The sequence below is a fragment of the Hyperolius riggenbachi genome, chromosome 5, assembly GCF_040937935.1.
Source record: "Hyperolius riggenbachi isolate aHypRig1 chromosome 5, aHypRig1.pri, whole genome shotgun sequence".
Lineage (NCBI taxonomy): Eukaryota > Metazoa > Chordata > Amphibia > Anura > Hyperoliidae > Hyperolius > Hyperolius riggenbachi.
The window spans coordinates 45,694,140-45,715,524 of NC_090650.1; the positions used below are offsets into that span (position 1 = coordinate 45,694,140).

Genomic DNA, 21,385 nt, shown 5'->3' on the forward strand with positions numbered 1-21,385 from the left:
TAGATTTTTAGTCAGGAGGTTCACTTTAACGCAATTTATTGTATACATGCCATACTTACAAGATGAGACACAGAACACTTATATCACACTTTTCTCCTGGCGGACTCAAAGCACTTTAGGGCTGCAGCCACTTAGGTCACGCTCAACAGTTGACCAGGAGTAGTAGGGAGCCTTGCCCAAAGATTCCTTACTGTTTTATGTACAGGCTTGAGCCGGAATTTGAACCCTGGTCACGGGTTTAAACCCTACGTCAAAGGCAGCACCCTACGAAATAAAGTAAACCTGTAAGGGAAAAAAAAGTGTCCTTGGGACACTTACCTCCCTAGGTAAGTACCCCCCAGGAGCACTTTTTCCCCCTTATAGGCTTGCTTTAAATGTTTTAATAGGGTATACATATTTAGGTGGCATAATGTGCAGTATTATTCCCCCAACCTCGCTCAGTTCGGGAGTTTGCTGCCTGCATGGATGAAATACTCACTGTTGGAGACAATAAGGATGTAAAATTAAGAATTTGGAACCGTGGTGCCCATCAAGCAATGGACTGTTCCCATGGATACAAGGAAACATGATTCAGCATGTCCGAATAAGGATAGCTGGCTGCTGGCTGAACTGGACAGGCCATTTTAATTAACTTACTTGTAAAAAAGTATACATTATCAGTGACATATGCAGTAGAACGCTACGCGACAGCGGAGTTGCACTTTAATCCTGGTATAGTTTGCGGTTCTACAGATATAAGGTCGTTGTCGTTTAACTAGAATAATTCTTTCACTGCCTCGACTTTCTTTAGAGTCTGCTTTTTCCTTAATAAGTCACAAGTCAGAGATTTTGCAATTTAAAGTTCTTGTGTGCTTAGCTGGGAATAATGAGACTGAAATACCAGCAAGTGTATTCATTAAGCGAGTGTGCAGAACATTAACCCCTAGCATCTATTTACATTTCAACTTACTGAAGTCAGGTTAGGTCAGGGGAACATTATTGCTGATTGATTCCTATGAGTTTTGCTGCTTTTTGGAGTGAGAAGACTTCTTCATTGCTGACTGACTCTCTGGGGCTGATGTGTCCAGACTGGCACAAAGAAATGCAGAGCAAGAGTGGTGATGTTGCCTAAAGAAAGCAAGAAGCTTCCTTTAGCAGCTGAAATCTGATTGGCTGCTCGATCACTTTTGCTTTAGATTTCCTAACAGATCTGCCCCACTGCCTTCAATTTGAGGTGAGCAGCCTGAGGAGAAAATGAGGATGGGCACAGCCCTGACACTAGCGTCCGAAAGAGACGGCTTCCTCACTTCAAAAGTATTTTAGTTAATAGAAGATGGATATGGGGAGGATTGCATGGGTTGATTTTAGAAACAATGTTGTGACAATATAAAGTTGCATAGTAATAGAGGACTTTTCACAAAACTAGTATGCATTGAAGTCAATGGGTGACTGGAAAATTCTGGAATGTCCTGTGGATTAATTTCAGATTTGGAAAACCAGGTACTGGTAAGAAAACGATAAAAAAAAGAGCACCAGGTGCGCCAATAGTATTCCTGGTAAATGAAAATTGTAAAGAAATAACAACTACTCAAAATTGTGGGTTGCTTTAGGCACTCTGAAACGGAGATACACAGCTCAGACACTGTCTCATTTTGACCTGAGGAATCAGGCAGGTCCCTTGAAACCCGTTGTCTTTTTATTGGTGTCTAAAAATACAAATCTTAACCTCTTATCACGAGGTAAGACTGTTCCTATTACTAACCTCCACTCACTACATATTTTATCACAGTTGCGGCATCTCCTATCATCTTGCAGTGATTGGAAAAGGACATAACCAGATAATATCTTCTACAACAGCGATGGCGAACCTATGGCACCCGTGCCAGACCCGGCACGCATAGCCGAATCTGCTGGCACGCCATCGCTGCTGCACTATGTCCTGCATGAACTGGCCGCGGCATCTACTAGACGCCGAGCCAGTTCATAGCCCGCAGCCCCGCTTCAGCCTGCATAGTCTTCCGGCAGGCAGAGCAGGGCTACGGGAAGATGGAAACCAAAGCCCTGTTCTGGAGACTATTTGTGTCTCCAGTACAGGGCTTCGGGCGCCATCTTCCCGTAGCCCTGCTCTCTGCCTGTCAGCGTGGGAGACTGCAGGAGGATCGTCCGGGGAGCTGCGCGCCAGAGGCCAGCCGGAAGAGGAGACTTCTGTCAGGTGAGTAAATTCCTTTTTTTGCAGGTGAAATGCTGCCCACATCGTGTTATTTTCTGGTGAAATGTGGCCCACTGCATTTATTTTCTGGTAAAATGTGGCTAACTGCATTTATTTTCTGGTGAAATGTGGCCCACATTGCGTTATTTTCTGGTGAAATGTGTCCCACATTGCGTTATTTTCTGCAGAAATGTGGCCCACTGTGTTTATTTTCTGCTGAAATGTGGCCCACTGCGTTTATTTTCTGCTGAAATGTGGCCCACTGCGTTTATTTTCTGGTGAAATGTTGCCCACTGCGTTTATTTTCTGCTGAAATGTGGCCCACTGCTTTTATTTTCTGGTGTAATGTTGCCCACTGAGTTTATTTTCTGGTGTAATGTTGCCCACTGCATTTATTTTCTGCTGAAATGTGGCCCACTGCGTTTATTTTCTGCTGAAATGTGGCCCATTGCGGTTATTTTCTGGTGAAATGTTGCCCACTGCGTTTATTTTCTGCTGAAATGTGGCCCACTGCGTTTATTTTCTGCTGACATGTGGCCCACTGCGTTTATTTTCTGGTGAAATGTTGCCCACATTGCGTTTATTTTCTGGTGTCTGGGGTTAGGTAACTGTTGCTGCATTTATTATTTAATGGTCATAGTTGTCTATATTTGCTGCTTTGGGGTTACGGTATACTAATAAATAGCATCACACAGTTTCTGCACACCCATGATGCGAATCCTCGTTTCACCACATCATGGCGGAAACACTGCTTTCTTATGCCTGACTGTTACATCATTACGTTAGCTCCGCCCAAACAATGTCATGGCCACGCTCATTTGTCGGCGCGCGCGCAAAACACCCCCCCCCATTGGCACTCAGTGATAAATAAGTCTCTGAAAGGTTGGCTGGACCACACATGGACCACATATGCTGTTTTCGGGTCAATAGATGGCTTAGTAAGTCAGGCCGATCTTATCATTGGTAAACTAGCATAAAATAACGGACAGCAACATTTCTAACTTTCTATAAAGAAAGAAATAGGGAAAGAAAACATAAAAGCGTTGACGTCCTTTATTGATAGCATGAATGCACCACACAATAAAGACTTCAAGGCTAAATAATTGTTGCGATGTTATTTACAGCTGCATTGCACTCAGAGGTCTTCAGCAACAATGCTCAGAAGTCTTTTTGCTAGTTGTAAATAAATCCCCAGCCCTTGTGCATGTTATTCTTCACAGTCTATGTGCTCAGTCTGGGTGTTTCCAAGTTAAAACTGAACTGATAGAAGATAATGATTTTTTCCCCCTCACAGCTGAAACTGTTTATTTTTTGTATAAGCTACCCTCTCCCTTCCTTAACCACTTGATGACCACAGTGCTACCCCCCCTAAAGACCAGGCCATTTTATGTTGTGCTGGGCTGTGCTGGCTTTTCATCCTTCTGCACAACCCAGCTTGGGAGCCCAGCGATCGGACTCACCTCCTTTTTTTGTCCCTAAGGGTACATGCCGCCAGAGGGGTCTGATCGCTGCAGCAGTTTATTGTTGTTTTTTTTTTCTTGTGCCTCTATGAGGCTCTCTTTCCCTCCCTCCCCTTCCCTACTCCCCTCCGGTGATTACATTGGAACAGGACGGCGATCCGTCCTGTTCCGCCTCTCATAGGCATCAGCCTATGAGAGGACGGCGCTCCTCGGCCAATCAGAGGCCGGGGATCGCCGATCTTGTACAGCGCTGCTGGAGACCGCAGCGCTGTACAGATGTGAACAAAGGGGATTTATTTCCCCTTACGTTTACAAGCAGCCTGCTAGCCGCAATCGGCGGCTAGCAGGCTAATCACGGAACTCTGTTCCGTGAAGCGGCAGGGAACGATCGCGCATGCGTGTGGCTGTTTCCTGGGAAACTGCAGCCCCAGGACTTGATGCCAGTTGGCGTTAGGCGGTCCTGGGGCTGCCGCCGCGGTCACACCCATTGGCGTGAGGCGGTTGTGAAGTAGTTAAAGGGAACCTTAACTTAGAGGGATATGAATGTTTCCTTTTAAACAATACCAGTTGCTTGGCAGTCTTGGCAATCCTGCCGATCCCTTTGGCTGCAGTAGTGGCTGAATCACACACCTGAAACAAGCATGCAGCTAATCCGGTCTGACTTCAGTCAGAGCACCTGAACTGCATGCTTGTTCAGGGGCTGTGGCTAAAAGTACTAGAGGCACAGTATCAGTGGAGAGTCAGGCAACTGGTATTTTTTTAAAAGGAAAAATTCATATCCTTCTCAATCCTTCTCAGTTTAGGTTCCCTTGAAAGGACTACTGTATGGGGAAAGAGAGTTCAACTTTCCTGTGGCTTCTAACGGTCCCCCGCAGATGTCCTGTGCCTGCGCAGCCACTCCAGTCCCCGCCTCCGGTTCACTTCTGGAATTTGCCCCGCAGATGTCCTGTGCCCACACAGCCGATGCTCCGGTCCCCGACTCCGGTTCTCTTCTGGAATTTCCAACTTTAAAGTCAGAAAACCACTGCACCTGCTCAGCCGTGTCCTCACTTCCGCTGACGTCACCAGGAGCATACTACGCAGGTGCGGACTGTACTGAGCCTACGCAGTACACTCCTGGTGATGTCACTTGAGCGAGGACGCGGCCGCACAGGCGCAGTGCTTTTCCTACTTTGAAGTCGGAAATTCCAGAAGTGAACCGGAGGCAGAGACAGGAGCATCGGTGAGTGGCTGCGCGGGCACAGGACGTCTGCGGGGGACCATTCGAAGCCCCAGATAAGTTCAACTCTTTTTCCCCCTACCCCCTACAGTGCTCCTTTAAAGAGAGCCCGAGGTGGGCTCATAGATTTAAAAAAAAGTTGGCTACCTGATCTGGGGGGCTGAGCCAATCAGATAGCCGCAAAAAATGCCACTCCCCGATGCTCCTGTGGGCTGCACTGGCCCACTCTCACTTTCATGACCTCTAGGTTACGATGCTGGATGGAGAGATTAATTCTCTCATCCAGCGTGCAGGGAGGTGGGGGAGCGGCAGGGGGTGCGGCCAGGGAGAGAGAGCTGCCCAATGGCAGCTCTGGAAACCCTGCAGGAACGCCCCTGGCAGGCATTTTAAACAGGGAATCCCTCTCCCCCATGTTTACCTCAGAGATAGCGACAAATAATTTTTCTAATCTCTGAGGGCTATAGCGCGGCAGTGGGGGGGGGGGGGGGGTAGAATGGCAGTGGAGGGACACAGAGGTATGTCATGAGGCAGAGAACATGCCTCTGTGTCCCATCTGCCCCCCCCCCCCCACAAAGCGCCTCAGGTTTTCTTTAAAAATCACATGAATAATTTCTGCTATTTGTGCTACGGCAGTTTGTATTTTATTGTGGAGCAGAGAAGGTTGTGCTGCCCTATGTTGTGGACCTCCTGGCTTACTCATAAAAATTTCGGTAGCATGACAGTCTATCCCTTGCCCCTCCCTCACATAGAGCCTTGCTGGAGGGAGGGTGAATGGCAGTCAAGGCAGCATCCCTTCCTTGAATAGAAAAAGCAGAGGGCACATTCCAGTTGCTTTTCCAAGGTTCTTTCGTACAAAAATGGCAGTAAAACACTCACATGTGGATGAGGGAGGTCGCCAGTACAGAGGGGTCAACAGTTGTTTCGCCTTTCATGAAAGCTTCAAAGAAGTAGCATGTAACATTCATTCTTTGGAAATCAATTTATAGGTGGATCAGTTGTGGTATTAAAATAACAACGTAAAAATGTCACCAGGCCAGATTATGCGATAATTCTGTATAGAGTTTTGCACTGTAAGCATTCTCTACGTTAGCTAAAAAGCTTCCAGAAGTGGAGCTATTGTTAAAATTTCTTCTTTGCTCCAGCAGGTTAGCCACACCATATGAGCTTCTAGGGACAATTATTTCATAAAAAGCTGTTCCAAAGCTTATTAGTTCTTTGATTACTAATTGCAGTTGATAAGGCTGAGCACATATAGCAGATATTCTGTGATTGTAACCAGAGGAGAGAGAATTTTTCTCGCCGGGGAGAACATAACTATCTAATGGCTGGCACACTCTGAGCAGGGAAGACTTGTGATTTTCAGACAGATGACATTACTTTGGAAGATAATCAAACAGGAGAACTAGTTTATTGACAATACAGAGCAGCGAAACACATGTTTATTGTATCTTTTGAATCTTATGCCTGACTGAAATTCAGTTTTTAATAGTTAAATATCCTAAAGTAGCTTCAACTAGACACCTTTTCCTTTTTAAGCCTCACTCCACAAACAATTTAAGTAATCTGTGTAGGTACTCAGGTGGGTGAGAGCTTGTTTTTGTTTGTTGAGAAGCTCATTAATCATCTGATGTCAGATAAATAGTTTGTATAGTACCTGTTCAGGAGCCCAGGCACTGCCCACTTCCTGAACCACAGACTGTCTGTGCTATAGGCTGCAATCTTCTCAGACAGCATGCAGTCTGAACAGCAGAATGATGCAATCCAAGCATCAGCCACCCCGCCTACAAATCCTGACGTGATCATGCTGAACTTAGCAGTTTCTGGTAAATTGATCAATAGTTATAATAATATTTTTAGCCACAGGTGCATCATTGTACACAAAAAGTTATGTAGGAGCTCTGTGATTATTATTATTATTGAGCTACTGGACTGTATTTATAGATCTGTCCTTGGAAATGGAATTTAAATAGTCATCAAATAAACATACTATGCAATCGTTTTTTTTTCTGTGGTGGTTTAATACCTTCTATTGCCCAAGAATACATTTGGCACCGTCATGACCTCATTTAAATCTTCCAATTAATCAGGACTGCTTATTCACTAAATTACGACAGATGTTCCTTTATCTAAACATTGGCTTAACTAACCGCATCCTGTTTGGTGTCTGGGTTTCTTTGTACACAGATGGAGAGTTTTATCCTCGTAGAGCCGGTATTGTCCATAGGACAATGGCCATACCGCGAGTTTATGCTTCTACAGGGAACTTGGCACTCCGATCCACCTTACCTGGCAGGGCTGATGTAGTTTGTTTGTCTGCGCTGGTGTGGGTTTCTGGCTCGCCTCCTCTTACGCACTCTCAGCTCTGGCGTTTGAAATCCCAGAATGCCGCTGGAGAGAGCTGATCAGCATTGTTCATCCTCAGAACAGGCTTCTCCTATGATCTCTGGAGTGGCTCATTTACTTATCTCTGTGTGGGAAACATTGATATGTTCCATAACCTTCACGCCTTGTTGCTTCTGTCTTCAAATTTTCGAATCAAAGGTGGTATTTAAAATTTAAATACCACAAAGCCATCTGCAGAAGGCAATTATGTGTTCTTGGCGGTTATATATAGGTTAAAATAAATGACAAAATTATCTTCCATGCAAAAAGAACTTTTAGTTTAACAAGATGGATTTTAAAATGTAATCTTCTTTAGTCTCCTCTCATTTCCCCTCCGCTGTCCTCTCCTTTACCTGCAATGTGCCTTTCTCTTCTGTAGTGGCCTCTCCACTCCTCCCACCTCTTCTCTGCTCTTCTTTTCTCTTCTTTCTTCTCTTATTTTCTCCCTTTTTCCTCTATCATCTCCTTACCTTGTTTGTACTTTCTCTGCCTGGCAGAGCCGGATGATCTAGAAGGAAACCTAGGCAGGTGTCTTGGGCCTAGTGTTTGATGGGGACCCAACTTCTCCTTTTTTGGCCCTAACTCCCATCTCAGATTGCCAAAAGGACCACCAGGATGAGCAAAGCCACTACCTCTTCTAGGGCCCCATTTCATGTTAACTACTTGCCGACTGCTCAACGCCAGTTGGGGTGAAGTCCTGGGGCAGGGTTTTGATGCCTATGACAGCCGATCGTGGGAGGGTTGGGAATTTAAAAAAATTGTAAAATGTATTAATAAAAAACAAACAAACAAAAAAATAAATAAACCTGGCAGCAGCAATCACAGCCCACCAACAGAAAGCTCTGTTCGTGGGCAGAAAAATGGGGGGGGATCACTTGTGTGCTGAGTTGTACGGCCCTGCAGTGAGCCCTTAAAGCTGCAGTGACCTAATTTGTAAAAAATAGCCTGGTCACTGGGGGGGGGGGGGGGGGAGGGGGGTGTAAAGCCTGTGGTCCTTAAGTGGTTAATCAATCATTGCCGCCTGGCCACAGTTGCACTCCACCTTCTGCTGTTGCCTTCCTCTCCTCTTCTCTCATATGAGGGGCTGTTGATAAGTATTGAGTCTTACCCCCAAAAAATTGAGCTAGGAAGCTGTAGCTGCCACTCTATTCTACATATTCCCCTAGGATGTCAATGCACTTGCAATATCTTTCCTGCAGCTCTTTAAAGCAGTAGGATTAGCCATACTATGCCAGGGGAAAAAAACACATATATAATTAGATAAATACTTGATCTACTTACATAACACATGTATTATACTGTCCACGTTTTGATTTCAGTGAATTTTATATAGTAAATGAAGAGAATTCTGTTCCTGGTGGGAGCCATGTCTTTTACCCACAGTTTAGGCTAAATCCTGATGTCATTTCTGCCCTTTCTTTTTTTTTCTTTTTTCCTCCAATCGCTGAGTCACCTCAGCCTTGCTTGTAAACACAAGTAAGCAGGGGATCAGGTTTCAGATAAGCAGCTAAGCAGGGAAATAAAGGGAAGAGGAGGAATATATTATCGATAAAAAGAACCCCCAGCATGCAACTGTTTGGCACTGACTACTAAAGGGCCAGTGCTCCTTAATTATGTGATAACTCCAAATCATAACAGCAGAAAAACATTTGAAAGTTTTTGTATCATTAGTTGCATCCAAAACATTTCAAAATTGCTGTCCTCTTTTTTTTACTGAGATTGGAGAAAAGATGATAGTCAAAAAGAGCCAGGTTAGGTGAATAGGGTGGATGGGGCATCACTTGAGCTCAAGGAGCTCAATTTTGCAATAGTGTCACCTGCAGTGTGTGACAAGGCATTGTCATGCAACAGGATGACACATTTGGAGAGCTTTCGTCAATATTTTTCTTGATGTTTTGCTTCAGCTTTGTCAATAAAGAACAGCAATAAGTTGCATTGATGGTTGAACCCATTGGGAGGTAGTCCAAGAGCAGAGTTCATGAGTCCACAAGCAGAACTTCCTTTGTATCCCAAAAAATGGTTGCCATTTGCTAATGCACTGACCTTTGCACCTGAAACTTCTTTGGCCTGGGAAAACCTCCGTGACTCCATTTCTTAGACTGTCCCTTTATCTCAGGGTCATGACAGTAGATGCATGCCTTATCATTACCAGTTGCCAGTTTGTCCAGGAAATCAGACTCGTTTCTTGCAAAATGTTCCAAAACAACTACAGATGTCTCCACTCATCTCCTCTTTTGGTCAACTGTCAATGGTTTTGGGATCAAACTTTGTGGCAAGTTTCCTCATTTCCCACATTGTTGTGGAGAATGGCGCCAGCTCTCGTAATATTCCCAGATATGTAGCTTTTGGCAAATATTTGGTAGTCCTCCATGATCAAGTCATGCACGGCTTTCACATTTGCAGGCACAGAGAAAGGCCTTCCACTAGGTTTCTCACTTTTAACGCCAAAAGGGGCACTTTTAAAACTACCAACCCAACATTTACCTGTTGAATATGAAGGACCACTGTCACCCAAAGTTTGTGACATTTCATCATGGACCTGCTTCACACCTTTCCCTTGGAGAAACAGGTACAGGTTTACGGTCCTATGCTTTTCCACATTGTCCCTCTCTGGAGATGCTGCTATGTTCACTTTGGAATGGGAGAAAAAAAAGATAAGTTAAAATCATAGGTAGGTTATTTTTGCATAATTGAATATAGATAAATAGACAAGTACACCCTGTAATTTACAGCTTTCTAGCTCAATTGTTTTCTGGGTAAGGCTCAATACTTGTCAGCACCCCCTAATATTTCCTTTCCTCTCCTCCAATATTCCTCCGCTATTTCTCCTCCACACATCTTCTCCCACAACCCTTTTATTCCCTTCCCTTTCCTCTCTTTTTTCCATAATCCCCCTTTCTCCCCTTTCCTCTCCTTCACCCATATCCCCTGTCCTCTCCTCTAGATCCCCTATATCTATTTCCTATAGCCTCTTGTCGGGCGTTTTGTCAATGTTTGTATTAATCGTTAAAAATAAATATAAAATCAAAAAAATGTAATGCTCCTGGAAAAAAATGGGAGGAGCTAAAAATACAAACACACGCCTAACTGGGTGAGCTCGTTTTTCGAGGTTTTACAGTACTGGTTTAAACATGTAAATAAACGTAGACCAATTTGTAAAAATATTAATTTAATATCGAATAAATATTACAATATCAAAACAATATAAATTGCATTTTTGATTTAACACAAAACTCGTAAGGTTATTCCTACAATGAGCTGGATCATACAATTTCAGTGATACAATCAAATTGTTGTTATACGCATTTATCAATAAGCAAAAACTTAAACCAATAGCAGTCAATTCAAATACAATGCAGAGTTATGACTCATCAAATATGGCCACCGGCCATGTCAATCAATTTATCACAGGATTCCTGGAGACAAAATGGCTGCTTATCAAAATCAAAAATGGCTGCTATTAAAAACAAGATGGCGGCTATCAAAAACAAAATGGCGGCTATCAAAATCAAAATGGCTGCTATTAAAATCAAAATGCGCAGTCAAAATAAAATGGCTGGTGTCAGCTATACCATTCAATATGACAAATTTAGGATGACTCAGTGGATATAACGACTGGGCGTTGCCCCACAATTGATGTGCAATTAACTATAAATGACAGGAATTTTACTTCTGTCTACACTTTAACCTCCGCTGGCCTGTGTTACTACACAGATCAAGCGGGTAACATATATATATATATATAATTTTGGAATGAAATATCTTAATGAGTCATCCTAAACCTTGCTAGGCGTGGCCTGCACATACTGCGGCAAAATATCAAAATATCAATACTTGGAGGTAGCTTGAAATATCTAGCGCTTTTATCCAAAAACAAGTTATGGCATTCACAGTCAGCGATTCTTGAACGATTGATTGTGTTTATCTAAAGAAAAAAATTCCCACTGAATGGGTTTTATCAAATATATGGAAAGGCCAATTCCTGTGCACTGGAAGAGCCCACTCCCTTTGGCTATAAATGACTATAAACTAAGAAAGACAATTGTCAATAAATCAAAAGTTCAGATATTCGTGCTGTGATAAGCCATATGACTAAAAAGAAAAATTTATAACTGGGTTCAAGTATAGTCACCAAGATGGCCTCTGGGGCGTATTCCTTTAGGCGTGGCTGCTTGCGATCATTCAGATGGCATGGATCCCTAATGTTCTGGTCTGCTCAGATCTGCTGATGGTCTGATGATCTCTTCATGACTGACTCATCTCTTCTTATTCCCCTCACTACCTATGATCCTGCCCAGGAGATTAAATCTTCCAGCCTATCACAAGGCAGTGGGAGTGATCAGTGAGAGTTTTCTGTGACTAATCTTTAACCCAAGTGTAATACTGGATTTCACCCTCTGGAGGTGCTGTCGGATAACTAATCGCATTCTTGATGGGATATTTGGAAAAACTAAAGACAAAAATCATAGTGGCATATTGAAAACCACTATGGACCTCTCCTATATATAACACATTATGCATGTTAGCAGAGTTTTAACCATTAACATTATTGTTTAACATGCAACACTGGTAAACATATAGCATTTCCATACCATTCTGGATATAGTCATTCAAAGAATTTAGATATTAACACGTATACAATGCCATAACATTTTATATATTCATTCTTAATTGTTATGCAATAATACATACATGTGCTGTCTGTGTTCTGAACCTAGATGGGGAATTGTAATATGACTTTATACCTTTTTAATATGAAAATCGTTGGCAGCAAAGTCAGTATATTTTTCCTAAACCTTGTTTTTGTGTCCAGACTTTGGAACCACAAACATTGTGAAACACAAACCCCCATTCAAGGCTTCTTATGCATTCAATGTAGCCAGGTTTGAGCCATTGTATACAGATATTAGTCCACCCTTAAACAAAACCAGTTAAGTTTTATCTCTTTCATTGTTCAAGTAAGGTGAATGGGATTACCCATTGTAAATAGCACATCAGCTGACTGCCTGCTACTAATAGCTAACCTCACTTTAGAGACCCAGATTGTGCAATTCAGCATTACTTGATATATTAAAATAAGCCATATATATATTTCTAAATATTCAATGCACCTATGTTAACTATAATCACCATACATTAAAAAGTCTTTGTCTTCTGTACCTTAGGGGAAGGAAATATTAGATTTTATTCCTATTTGATCATGTACAGTTCAGTTTATCAGAAAAACGTTACTCCGCCATATGGAAATCTCGACACATCCCCCTTTTTTTCCATAATGTTTCACAAAGTGTGAACTTTCTGGAAATAACAACAAGGATTATTAAACGTTTTTTCGTTTGCTTCATTCCTGTGGGAACGCGTTGCGAATAAACTTCATGTTTTGTTATTGGTAATCCAAGTATGAAAGGGAAACTTTAAAACATTGTCTTCATCATATTGAAGTTCATGTTTCATGCTTCAAGAAAAATAACTTGGCAAATGATACTCCGGCTATAAACAAACAAGTTTCCTCCTACTGCAAAGGTAGCAAACAGCGATTGTAAAAGCGATGAACTGCTTTGGTCTTCGGCTTAAACAAAAGGATTTTCCGGATCTGCTTCAAGATTTGAACAACTCACTCCTGTGAGTATCTGGCGTGCAACAGGTATCAGACTTGCATCTCCATCAAATGGACCTCGGATACATCAGCTCGTCATTCAACGACACATCGCGGGCTTAGGCTCATCTGGACCCTCTGGGATAGGAACATCTATCTGGTCATGATGAACTCCGCGGTATCCGGTAACCTCAGGGATGCTAGACCTGGCACCACACTTGGCTCGGCACTCTTCCCCAAGATAAGGACTGCGTAAAGGATGGCAATCGTCAGGTGGGTCATCTTTGCGCTGGATTGGAATCTTTGTGTCAAAATGGCCTCTAGTAGGGATTAAACACATCATTAGGTATACCTGTCAGGAGAAAAAAATATTAGTTAGCACACATTTCCAGATTGCTCAATTCTCTGTAGCTGTGAGCTAGGGTGACATATACGCAGTTGATTAATATGTACCCATTTTTCAACAAAATCATCCCCCTTAGAGATTTTAACCTTGTAAACTACAGGAGACAATTTATCGGTGATTGGATATGGACCTTTCCATGAAGGTAGGAACTTCTTTTCCTTTACCTGGTCTCTGGCGAAATTGTACAGATACACCTTATCATCGACCTGATACTCCTTTTGTGTAGTTTTGAGGTCATAGTACGTCTTCATACTGACTGCGGCTTTTTCGATGTTTCTTTGAGCAAATGCAAAGGTATGCTGGAGGTGCTTTCGTAAGTTCTCCACGTATTGATGTGCAGTAGTTGCATTCATCAAGTTATGATCTGAGGTTTTGTAAAGCAAATGCTGGGGTAACACCATCTTTCTACCTGTGAGCATCTCAAATGGTGAAAGTTTGGTTGCTGCGCTTGGAGTAGCTCTAATAGCCATGAGAACTAGTGGCAGCTTGACATCCCAGTCTTTACCTGATTCGCTAACAAATTTTTTCAGGATATTTACAATAGATTGATTGTAACGCTCCACTCCACCACTAGAGGCTGGTCGGTAAGCTATGTGTAGCTTCCGTTTTACCCCTAGAATTTTCCACATTTTGGTCATTACTTCACTGGTGAAGTGACTTCCGCGATCGGATTCGATACGCTGGGGAAGACCAAATCGGGAAAATATGTGGTTAATGAGTAGGGATGCGCACACACTAGAACTGCATGTTTTACTCGGTAGACATTCTACCCATTTAGTAAATAAACATGTTACAGTCAACATGTATCGATTTCCCTTTGAAGACGTTGTTACCGGTCCAATGAAATCGATCTGGATGTCTGACCATGGCATGGCTATGCCTCTTTTCATCAGCGGTGCCCTGTGAGTGGGACCTTGTGGCTGGAATTGAGGGCATATCAAACACCCTTGGCAATATGTCCTGACATCCTGTAACATGTGTGGCCAGTAGGCGTAGTCTCTTAATAACTCATACGTTATTTTCTCTCCTCGATGACCAGCTGTCGGGGCATCATGAGCATGTTGTAACATTAGACCCCGATATGCTGCGGGTACTACCCATTGCGTAATACCATTTTTCGAGGTTCGTATTAGCAATCCATCCTGTAATGAAAATTGTGACACACTTTTCATCAGAATTCGTAATTCTTCGTTGTCACTGCAGTCTCCCGCGGTGATGGGATAATCCTGTGGACTTTCAATATGTTTATAAAACAAACCAATAATGGGATCCCCCTTTTGGCTTGCAATGAGATCCTCACTAGGAGAATCTTGACTCCACATTGCCACACTGGGTTGAGACTCTTTTTGGGCCTGCCCCCTAGTGGTGACATTTACTTCGATAGTTCCCATGAGGTCATTGATATCGAAGATTTCACCATCAATGGCTGCTTTCTTAGCGAGGGAATCTGCTAGATCGTTCCCATCTTTATCGGCGCCAGGGTGTTTTGAATGACCCCTTACCTTTTTCCAATAAATGGTAAGACCGTGGGTATTAACCAGTTCATCAATTTTACAGAACAGTTTACCATGTTTGACTGGCTTTTTGTTACTCCTTGTCATGCTAGTTCTTTTCCAACTGGGAAAATATTCCACAAAACTGTTTCGAACATATTCAGAATCTGTTATCAAAACAAATTCCTTAAGGTCATGTTCGATAGCCATTTGTATAGCTTTATACACGGCAGCAAGTTCTGCGACCTGACTACTTTTGGGACCAATTTTGTATCCCCAGATATCTCTGGAAATATGTTATTCCATATGATACCGATACCTGCAACCAGCATCTTTTCATCTCCTTCTGTGTGAAAAGAACAGCCATCAACATATGCACATGGTAGTGATTTGCAGTACTCCTCTTCATAGGATTTATATGGAGATAGAGATTGCTCTTCCAGAAAATCGTTTTCTGGTGGCTCATCTTTATGTTCCACATGAGAGCAATCATGGAGTTCAGCTAATCCTTGAGCAACTGGATTTTTAGTATCCTGTTTATATTTGATTTCCAATGGCCATCCCATTAGGGACATTGTCCATGCGGTTATCCTACTGTTTGACAGGTTACCTTCTTTTATTTGATCACTTTGTAAATATTGTAGTGATTGGTGTGCAGTTTCCACAATGATCTTTTCACCTTGAATAAAACTTCTGAAATATTGCAAAGCCCACACAGTTGCTAATAATGCCTTCTCGCAATTATTAAATTTGATTTCAACTGGTGATAATGATTTGCTGGCATAAGCAATTATTTTATTCAGTCTTTCTTGCTTTTGGAAAAGAACTGCACTTACACTCTTGTCGGTAAAACCTGTTTCAACATAGAAGGGTTTACCACCTTCTGGATAAGCAAGGCATGGGGCCTGTATGAGTTTTGTTTTAAGCTCAGATACAGCTTGTTCATGGCACTCATTCCATTCCCATTGTACTCCTTTCTTTAGCAGCTGCAATAGCGGCTTTGTAATCTCAGCATAGTTATCTATGAACTTGCGAGAATAATTCATCATCCCCAGGAATGATCTCAGTTCCTTGAGATTTGTGGGGGACCTTGTATTTTTGATTGCTTCCACTTTCTTTTTCTGTGGATTAATTCCTTCTGCAGTAATTTCATGTCCTAGGAAATTTACCTTAGATCGGCACCATTGAGCTTTCTGTAGGGAAAGTTTAACACCTGCCTCTCTTAGTTGATTCAATACATATCTCAATTCTGAAATATGTTCCTCAAAAATTGTACTTTTTATAAGGATATCATCGACATAAGTTAGGGTACCTCGTTCAGCTGCATCAGGCATTGCTTTGTGCATGAACACAGCAAATTCGTGGCCTGCGTTGATGTATCCGAAAGGCGTACGGGTCCACGCAAATTGTCTGTTACCGAATGTGAAGGCTAGTTTGTATTGATCCCTTTCATCCACTTTAATTGTCCAATATCCTTGTGCGCAGTCAAGGGCTGTGAATATTTTAGACCCTTGGATTTGCGCCAAGCATTGGTCAATGTATGGTACAGGCCAACCCGACATGTAGACGCGTTTGTTTAACTGTCTCAAGTCTGAGCATAGACGGAACTGACCATTCGGCTTGAGAACTCCGAGTACTGGATGGTTGAAGGAACTGTGTACTGGTCGGATAAAACCTTTCTTTTCCAGGTTCTTAACAATTTCCGATAATGACTCATAGGCTGCTAGCGGAAGTCGATATTGTTTGATAAACACAGGGGGTGCATCTGGATCAGTCAGGATTCTTGTAACATGCAGGTTAGTTTCCCCGCAGTCATAAGAGTCCTTGGCAAACATCTCCTGGAAATCCCAGAATAGTTGCCTTAGCTGCTGTCGTTCTGATTCATTAGAACATCCATCAGCTATAGAGAGCTGTTCTTCCACCCGTTCCTGAAATTCTGGGAAAATCTCAGGTTGACCTACCTCATAAGCTTCTTCAAGCCTATTAGTTAGATCATTTGGGGCGTAACATGCTTGATCCTTACCCCGCTGGAGTGATTGATACTCACTTTCATTGATCTCATGGTTAAAAATCAATGATGTTTCCTCGACATGACATGTACCTTCCTCAGGACTGAAAGGATAAACAGAGTGTATGCTGAACAATCCTTCAGGTGTTGAGAAATATTGTTGGTCCACTATTTGTTCTTCTGTCAAATATTCATCAGGTATTAATCCAATGACTTCATTTTGGAATCCAAAAGTGTAATATTCTGAGTCAATGGCTAAGCTAATCATTGTATCCTCCTGTAATGTGATACTATGAGGGCTCATGTTTTGCATGACCATGTATAACGGTTCCTGATGAATATTTATTAGGGGAATTGGTTTTACCTTCAACCCCAATTGTTGCATCCGATTGGATAAACAAATCAATGCATCTGCATTTCTCATCTTTTGCCCCTTCTTTACTCGAATGGGTAAAAGAAATGATTTGCAACCTTCAGGGATTTTTACTTTTTCAGCGACAGTGATATCCACTGCATATGGTATTCGCTGTCCCCATCTCAGTGCTTGTTCTCTATCCTGGAATTCCTCTGGGTTTCCGGAAAATTTGGACCACAGAACATTATTGATCAGATCATTCTGTATGGCAAATCGATGAATAATGTCGTTTTCTAAGTACATTTGGTACTGTGGTTCCTTTAACACACTGAAGACATGTTTTGCAGATTTGTTTCCTAGAGACACAGATAAGATGCATTTTGCAATCACATTATGACTCTGGTTATCGTTATCCAGATCGTGGATCCATTCCTGTGTGGAAATGAATTTGATTATCTGAGGGTCTGTAACCTGCTTCAGCAGTCCTAGGCTTATGTAGCTGGCCTCAGGTTTGAGATCCAACTTGGCATATTTTACCCGAGCAATATTATTTACCTGCACGGGAACCAGCACAGTATCATTGATTTTCTCGATTTCAACCAATGCCTGTGTATGCTTGGTTATGCCTGCCACTTCCTGGTTTCCCCCTTTAAAGGAAATAGTTAACACATCCTCTTCAAGGACTATCTTTTCAATCTTATCCTTTCGGATATTTATGATGTGAAAAGCAGTGTTAGCATTTTCCTCAGGTTTACCGTTTTTCAGGATCGTGACTTCTGGTATCTGACTGTTCCGGAAATGGATTTCAACAGAGTTAGGCCTTTCCTCAATCGTATGGCAGCTGCGTTGCGATTGTGCATTGCTGGAGCGCTCAAAATCAATTGGAGTATTGACTTGAGCCCATATTGCTTCATTAATGAAGTCAATTATGGAATTTAGTCGCTTTAGCAGATCAATTCCAATGATCAATCTATCATATGGAAGATCAACAATCAAAGTTGGATGTCTAATGACCTTTTTACCAATCTTATATGTCAGCCAGGATGTGCCTTTTACTTGTAAACTATTACCACCAACGCTTATCAGCGCACCGTCAAAGGCTTTTAATCTTGGCTTCCTTTGTGATGAATCCAAGATCTGCTGGTAATAGTTAAAAGACAGAATAGTGACCTGGGAACCGGTATCTAGTAAACCTGGGATCGGTCCGATACATCCATCTTGTAGATAAGTATCGATAAAATACCGGCCATCTACCTGTTCAAGATTGCAAAGAAAATTGGAATGTTTTTCCATTTGTTGCCTCAGAGAATGATCTCTCTGCAGCGTCAGGGTATTAGGAACTTGTTCCTCCTGATTCCGCCTGCAAGGCATTTGGGTTCCCATGGATTCTACCAATGGGACAATCTGAACAGAGGGTACTTCACGCTCTGGCTCAAATGACACAATATCACATATTTGTGTTGAAATATCGAGAACATTAGACTTCCCTTCCTCGACCTGGGATAGGTCGGTACATTGCAAGTCATTTTCATTAACCGTATCCATTTCCGTACAATGATCTATCTCGGATTCCTCTACTCGGCAGAGCGGAGCCCTGCCTCTCCAGCTAAAAAAATCCTCAGGTTGTCTTCCTGCAGATCCCTGAGCCAACTTACCCATCATGTCACTTAGTTTGTTCACTTGATCGACAAGCTGATCAAACCTGTTAGGTCGGCGAGGGTTCTGGTTCCGGGGATCATTTCTGTTCCCTGCGGGTGATCCACTCCTAGGTGAGTTAGGGGATGATCTACCCCTAGGTGAATTAGGTGGGTGCTGTCTCCTTTCCCATTGCTGCCTGGGTCGGTTATCCCACCGTCTATATCCTTGGGGACGCCTGTACCCCTGGGGTTCTCTATATCCCTGGTAACCTCTGTACCCCTGGTTACCCTGGTTTCCTTGGTAACCCTGGTATCCTTGATACCTGCGATTAAACCGAGGACGGTGGTCCTGGTTTCCAGAGCCTGAGCTATCCCTATCTGATCCTTTAGGATTTTGGGGCCTATTTTGATTTGGATTTTGTTGCTGTCTTTGGCCCTGCTGGATAGGTACTTTTGCAGGAGGTATTTTCTTCTGTTGGGATTCAAGGTTTAGGTCCGCTTTCACTTTGGTTTCTTCTACTCTGTGCTCTGGGTACCTTTTATTGTTCCTTCCACTTACGTTGGAACTCCCACTGATGTTGAACAGCAGGGTTGCTGAGGTAACCATTTTCTCTAGGGGGTTTCCGAAGTCTAATTCATTGGCCATGCTTAACTTTATTTGGGTAGGCAATGCATCATAATATGCCTGTTTAAAATCAAGAGACTCCCAGTTAGGATTCCGATATGCTAAACTGTAAGAGTTTTTTAGCACGGAAAGGAATTCTCGGGGGCTCTGATCGGGTCGACAAGTAAGTCGATACACATCTCGTTTTGCTTCTGAGTTAGTGCGATACGGCCCAAACTCAAGCTTCACTTCGTGTGAAACTGCTTGCCATCTAATGATACCCCGCTCCTTAAACGAGGTGAAATAGTGGCGGTATCTGTCATCAAAAACCCATGGGAGAAATCTGATCCTGTCTGCTTCAGACAGATTTAAAGAGTCCATAGTGGATTCATACAGCTCTAGGTGGTATGCTATTGAGTCCCCAGGGAGAAAAGCGCTATATAAATATTATTGTTATTGTTATTGTTATTTGCGCTGAACCCTTTTTAGTGAACTTTGGCACAGCGGTGTTTAAGAATTTTATGATGCTGGCCGAGCTCTGTTTTTCTTGGGGGTACTGATCATTTCCCCTATTTGAATCCCCTCGATACGTACCTTTCCCCCTTCTTGGGATAGGGCTGGATTCTCGCTTTCTCTCATCAGCCTCCAATTCATCTGAATCAATATCAGCAAGGGAGTCGTGACCTTTATGGGAATCGTCATACCTAGGGGCCCTCATTTGCATATCTCTCTCTGGAGAGGAATCCAAATGTCGATCTTTAGGGACCCTTGTACTGTCATCTATCATGGTATTCATAGTTTTACATACCGCCTCCATACGATCCAACATGCCTTGCCATTTTGGGTCATATGGAGTGAGTATTGGCGGGCCAGGGCTGGATGTTCTATCGAATCTACCTGCCTGTTTGATTTTGAAGTACTGCTGTTGTAGTTCTTCAAAATCCTGTTTAAGTCTGTGATGCGCTTCACGATTTCGTTCAGCGTCTTTTTCCAGACTTTTGATCGCTGCTTCCCTGTCTGACACATCAATCATCAATTGGTCTCTATCAGCCCTCATAACCTGAATACTTGATTCCATATCATGTAACTGAGAGGTCAACGAGTGGACGTTTTCCTCCGTTTCTTGCAATTGGGATCTCAACTGTACAATCTCTTTTTTTCTAGACTGTGAAAGGATATTTACTTCTAATAACCCATATAACACAGAAGGTAGGGCACCTAACAACCTCTTCTTCAGTTCGGAATCTGAAGTTATTGTGGTCATACATGACAGATAATGATCAAACGTACCTTTAGATTGAAATATACAATCAACTTCCTGTTTTATACATTTTCTTATTCTGCCTATCCAGTCATCTACTTCCTCATTATATTTTAGCTGTATAAATACAAATTCCACAATTTTCCGGAACATCTGTTCCAAATGAAGTTCTGAATCACTACTTGCAGCACTCATGATTCAATAGAGCCAATGCAATACAACCAGCTCAATAAAACGTTTTTACACTGTTTAAACCAGTAATGGAAAGTAAACGAATCTCACTAGGGCCTCCAATTCTTATGTCGGGCGTTTTGTCAATGTTTGTATTAATCGTTAAAAATAAATATAAAATCAAAAAAATGTAATGCTCCTGGAAAAAAATGGGAGGAGCTAAAAATACAAACACACGCCTAACTGGGTGAGCTCGTTTTTCGAGGTTTTACAGTACTGGTTTAAACATGTAAATAAACGTAGACCAATTTGTAAAAATATTAATTTAATATCGAATAAATATTACAATATCAAAACAATATAAATTGCATTTTTGATTTAACACAAAACTCGTAAGGTTATTCCTACAATGAGCTGGATCATACAATTTCAGTGATACAATCAAATTGTTGTTATACGCATTTATCAATAAGCAAAAACTTAAACCAATAGCAGTCAATTCAAATACAATGCAGAGTTATGACTCATCAAATATGGCCACCGGCCATGTCAATCAATTTATCACAGGATTCCTGGAGACAAAATGGCTGCTTATCAAAATCAAA

General features: G+C 42.3%; 2 protein-coding genes across 2 annotated transcripts in view; one reads left to right on the forward strand and one right to left on the reverse strand.

The window, feature by feature from the left end:
- The window catches only part of PLXDC2 (plexin domain containing 2), a 634,490-nt gene that overhangs the window by 432,409 nt on the left and 180,696 nt on the right, over positions 1–21,385 (forward strand). The window lies entirely within an intron of this gene.
- LOC137518178 (uncharacterized) lies at positions 12,946–20,804 on the reverse strand. The gene is made up of 5 exons (XM_068235613.1): positions 19,806–20,804; positions 18,763–19,753; positions 16,357–16,620; positions 14,628–14,911; positions 12,946–13,197 (listed from the first exon to the last, which is right to left on the reverse strand). Exons 1-5 carry the CDS (start codon positions 20,802–20,804, stop codon positions 12,946–12,948), a joined length of 2,790 nt encoding a protein of 929 aa, XP_068091714.1.

Excerpts from the sequence above, each read along its gene's own strand:
- LOC137518178 (XM_068235613.1), bottom strand. The coding sequence starts at position 20,804 with ATGAGTGCTGCAAGTAGTGATTCAGAACTTCATTTGGAACAGATGTTC. Across the intron at positions 14,912-16,356 it reads CGGAGTTCTCAAGCCGAATG|ATTCTGAATATGTTCGAAAC; the intron begins GTCAGTTCCGTC and ends TTTTGATAACAG. Across the intron at positions 13,198-14,627 it reads ACCTCATGGGAACTATCGAA|GTATACCTAATGATGTGTTT; the intron begins GTAAATGTCACC and ends TTCTCCTGACAG.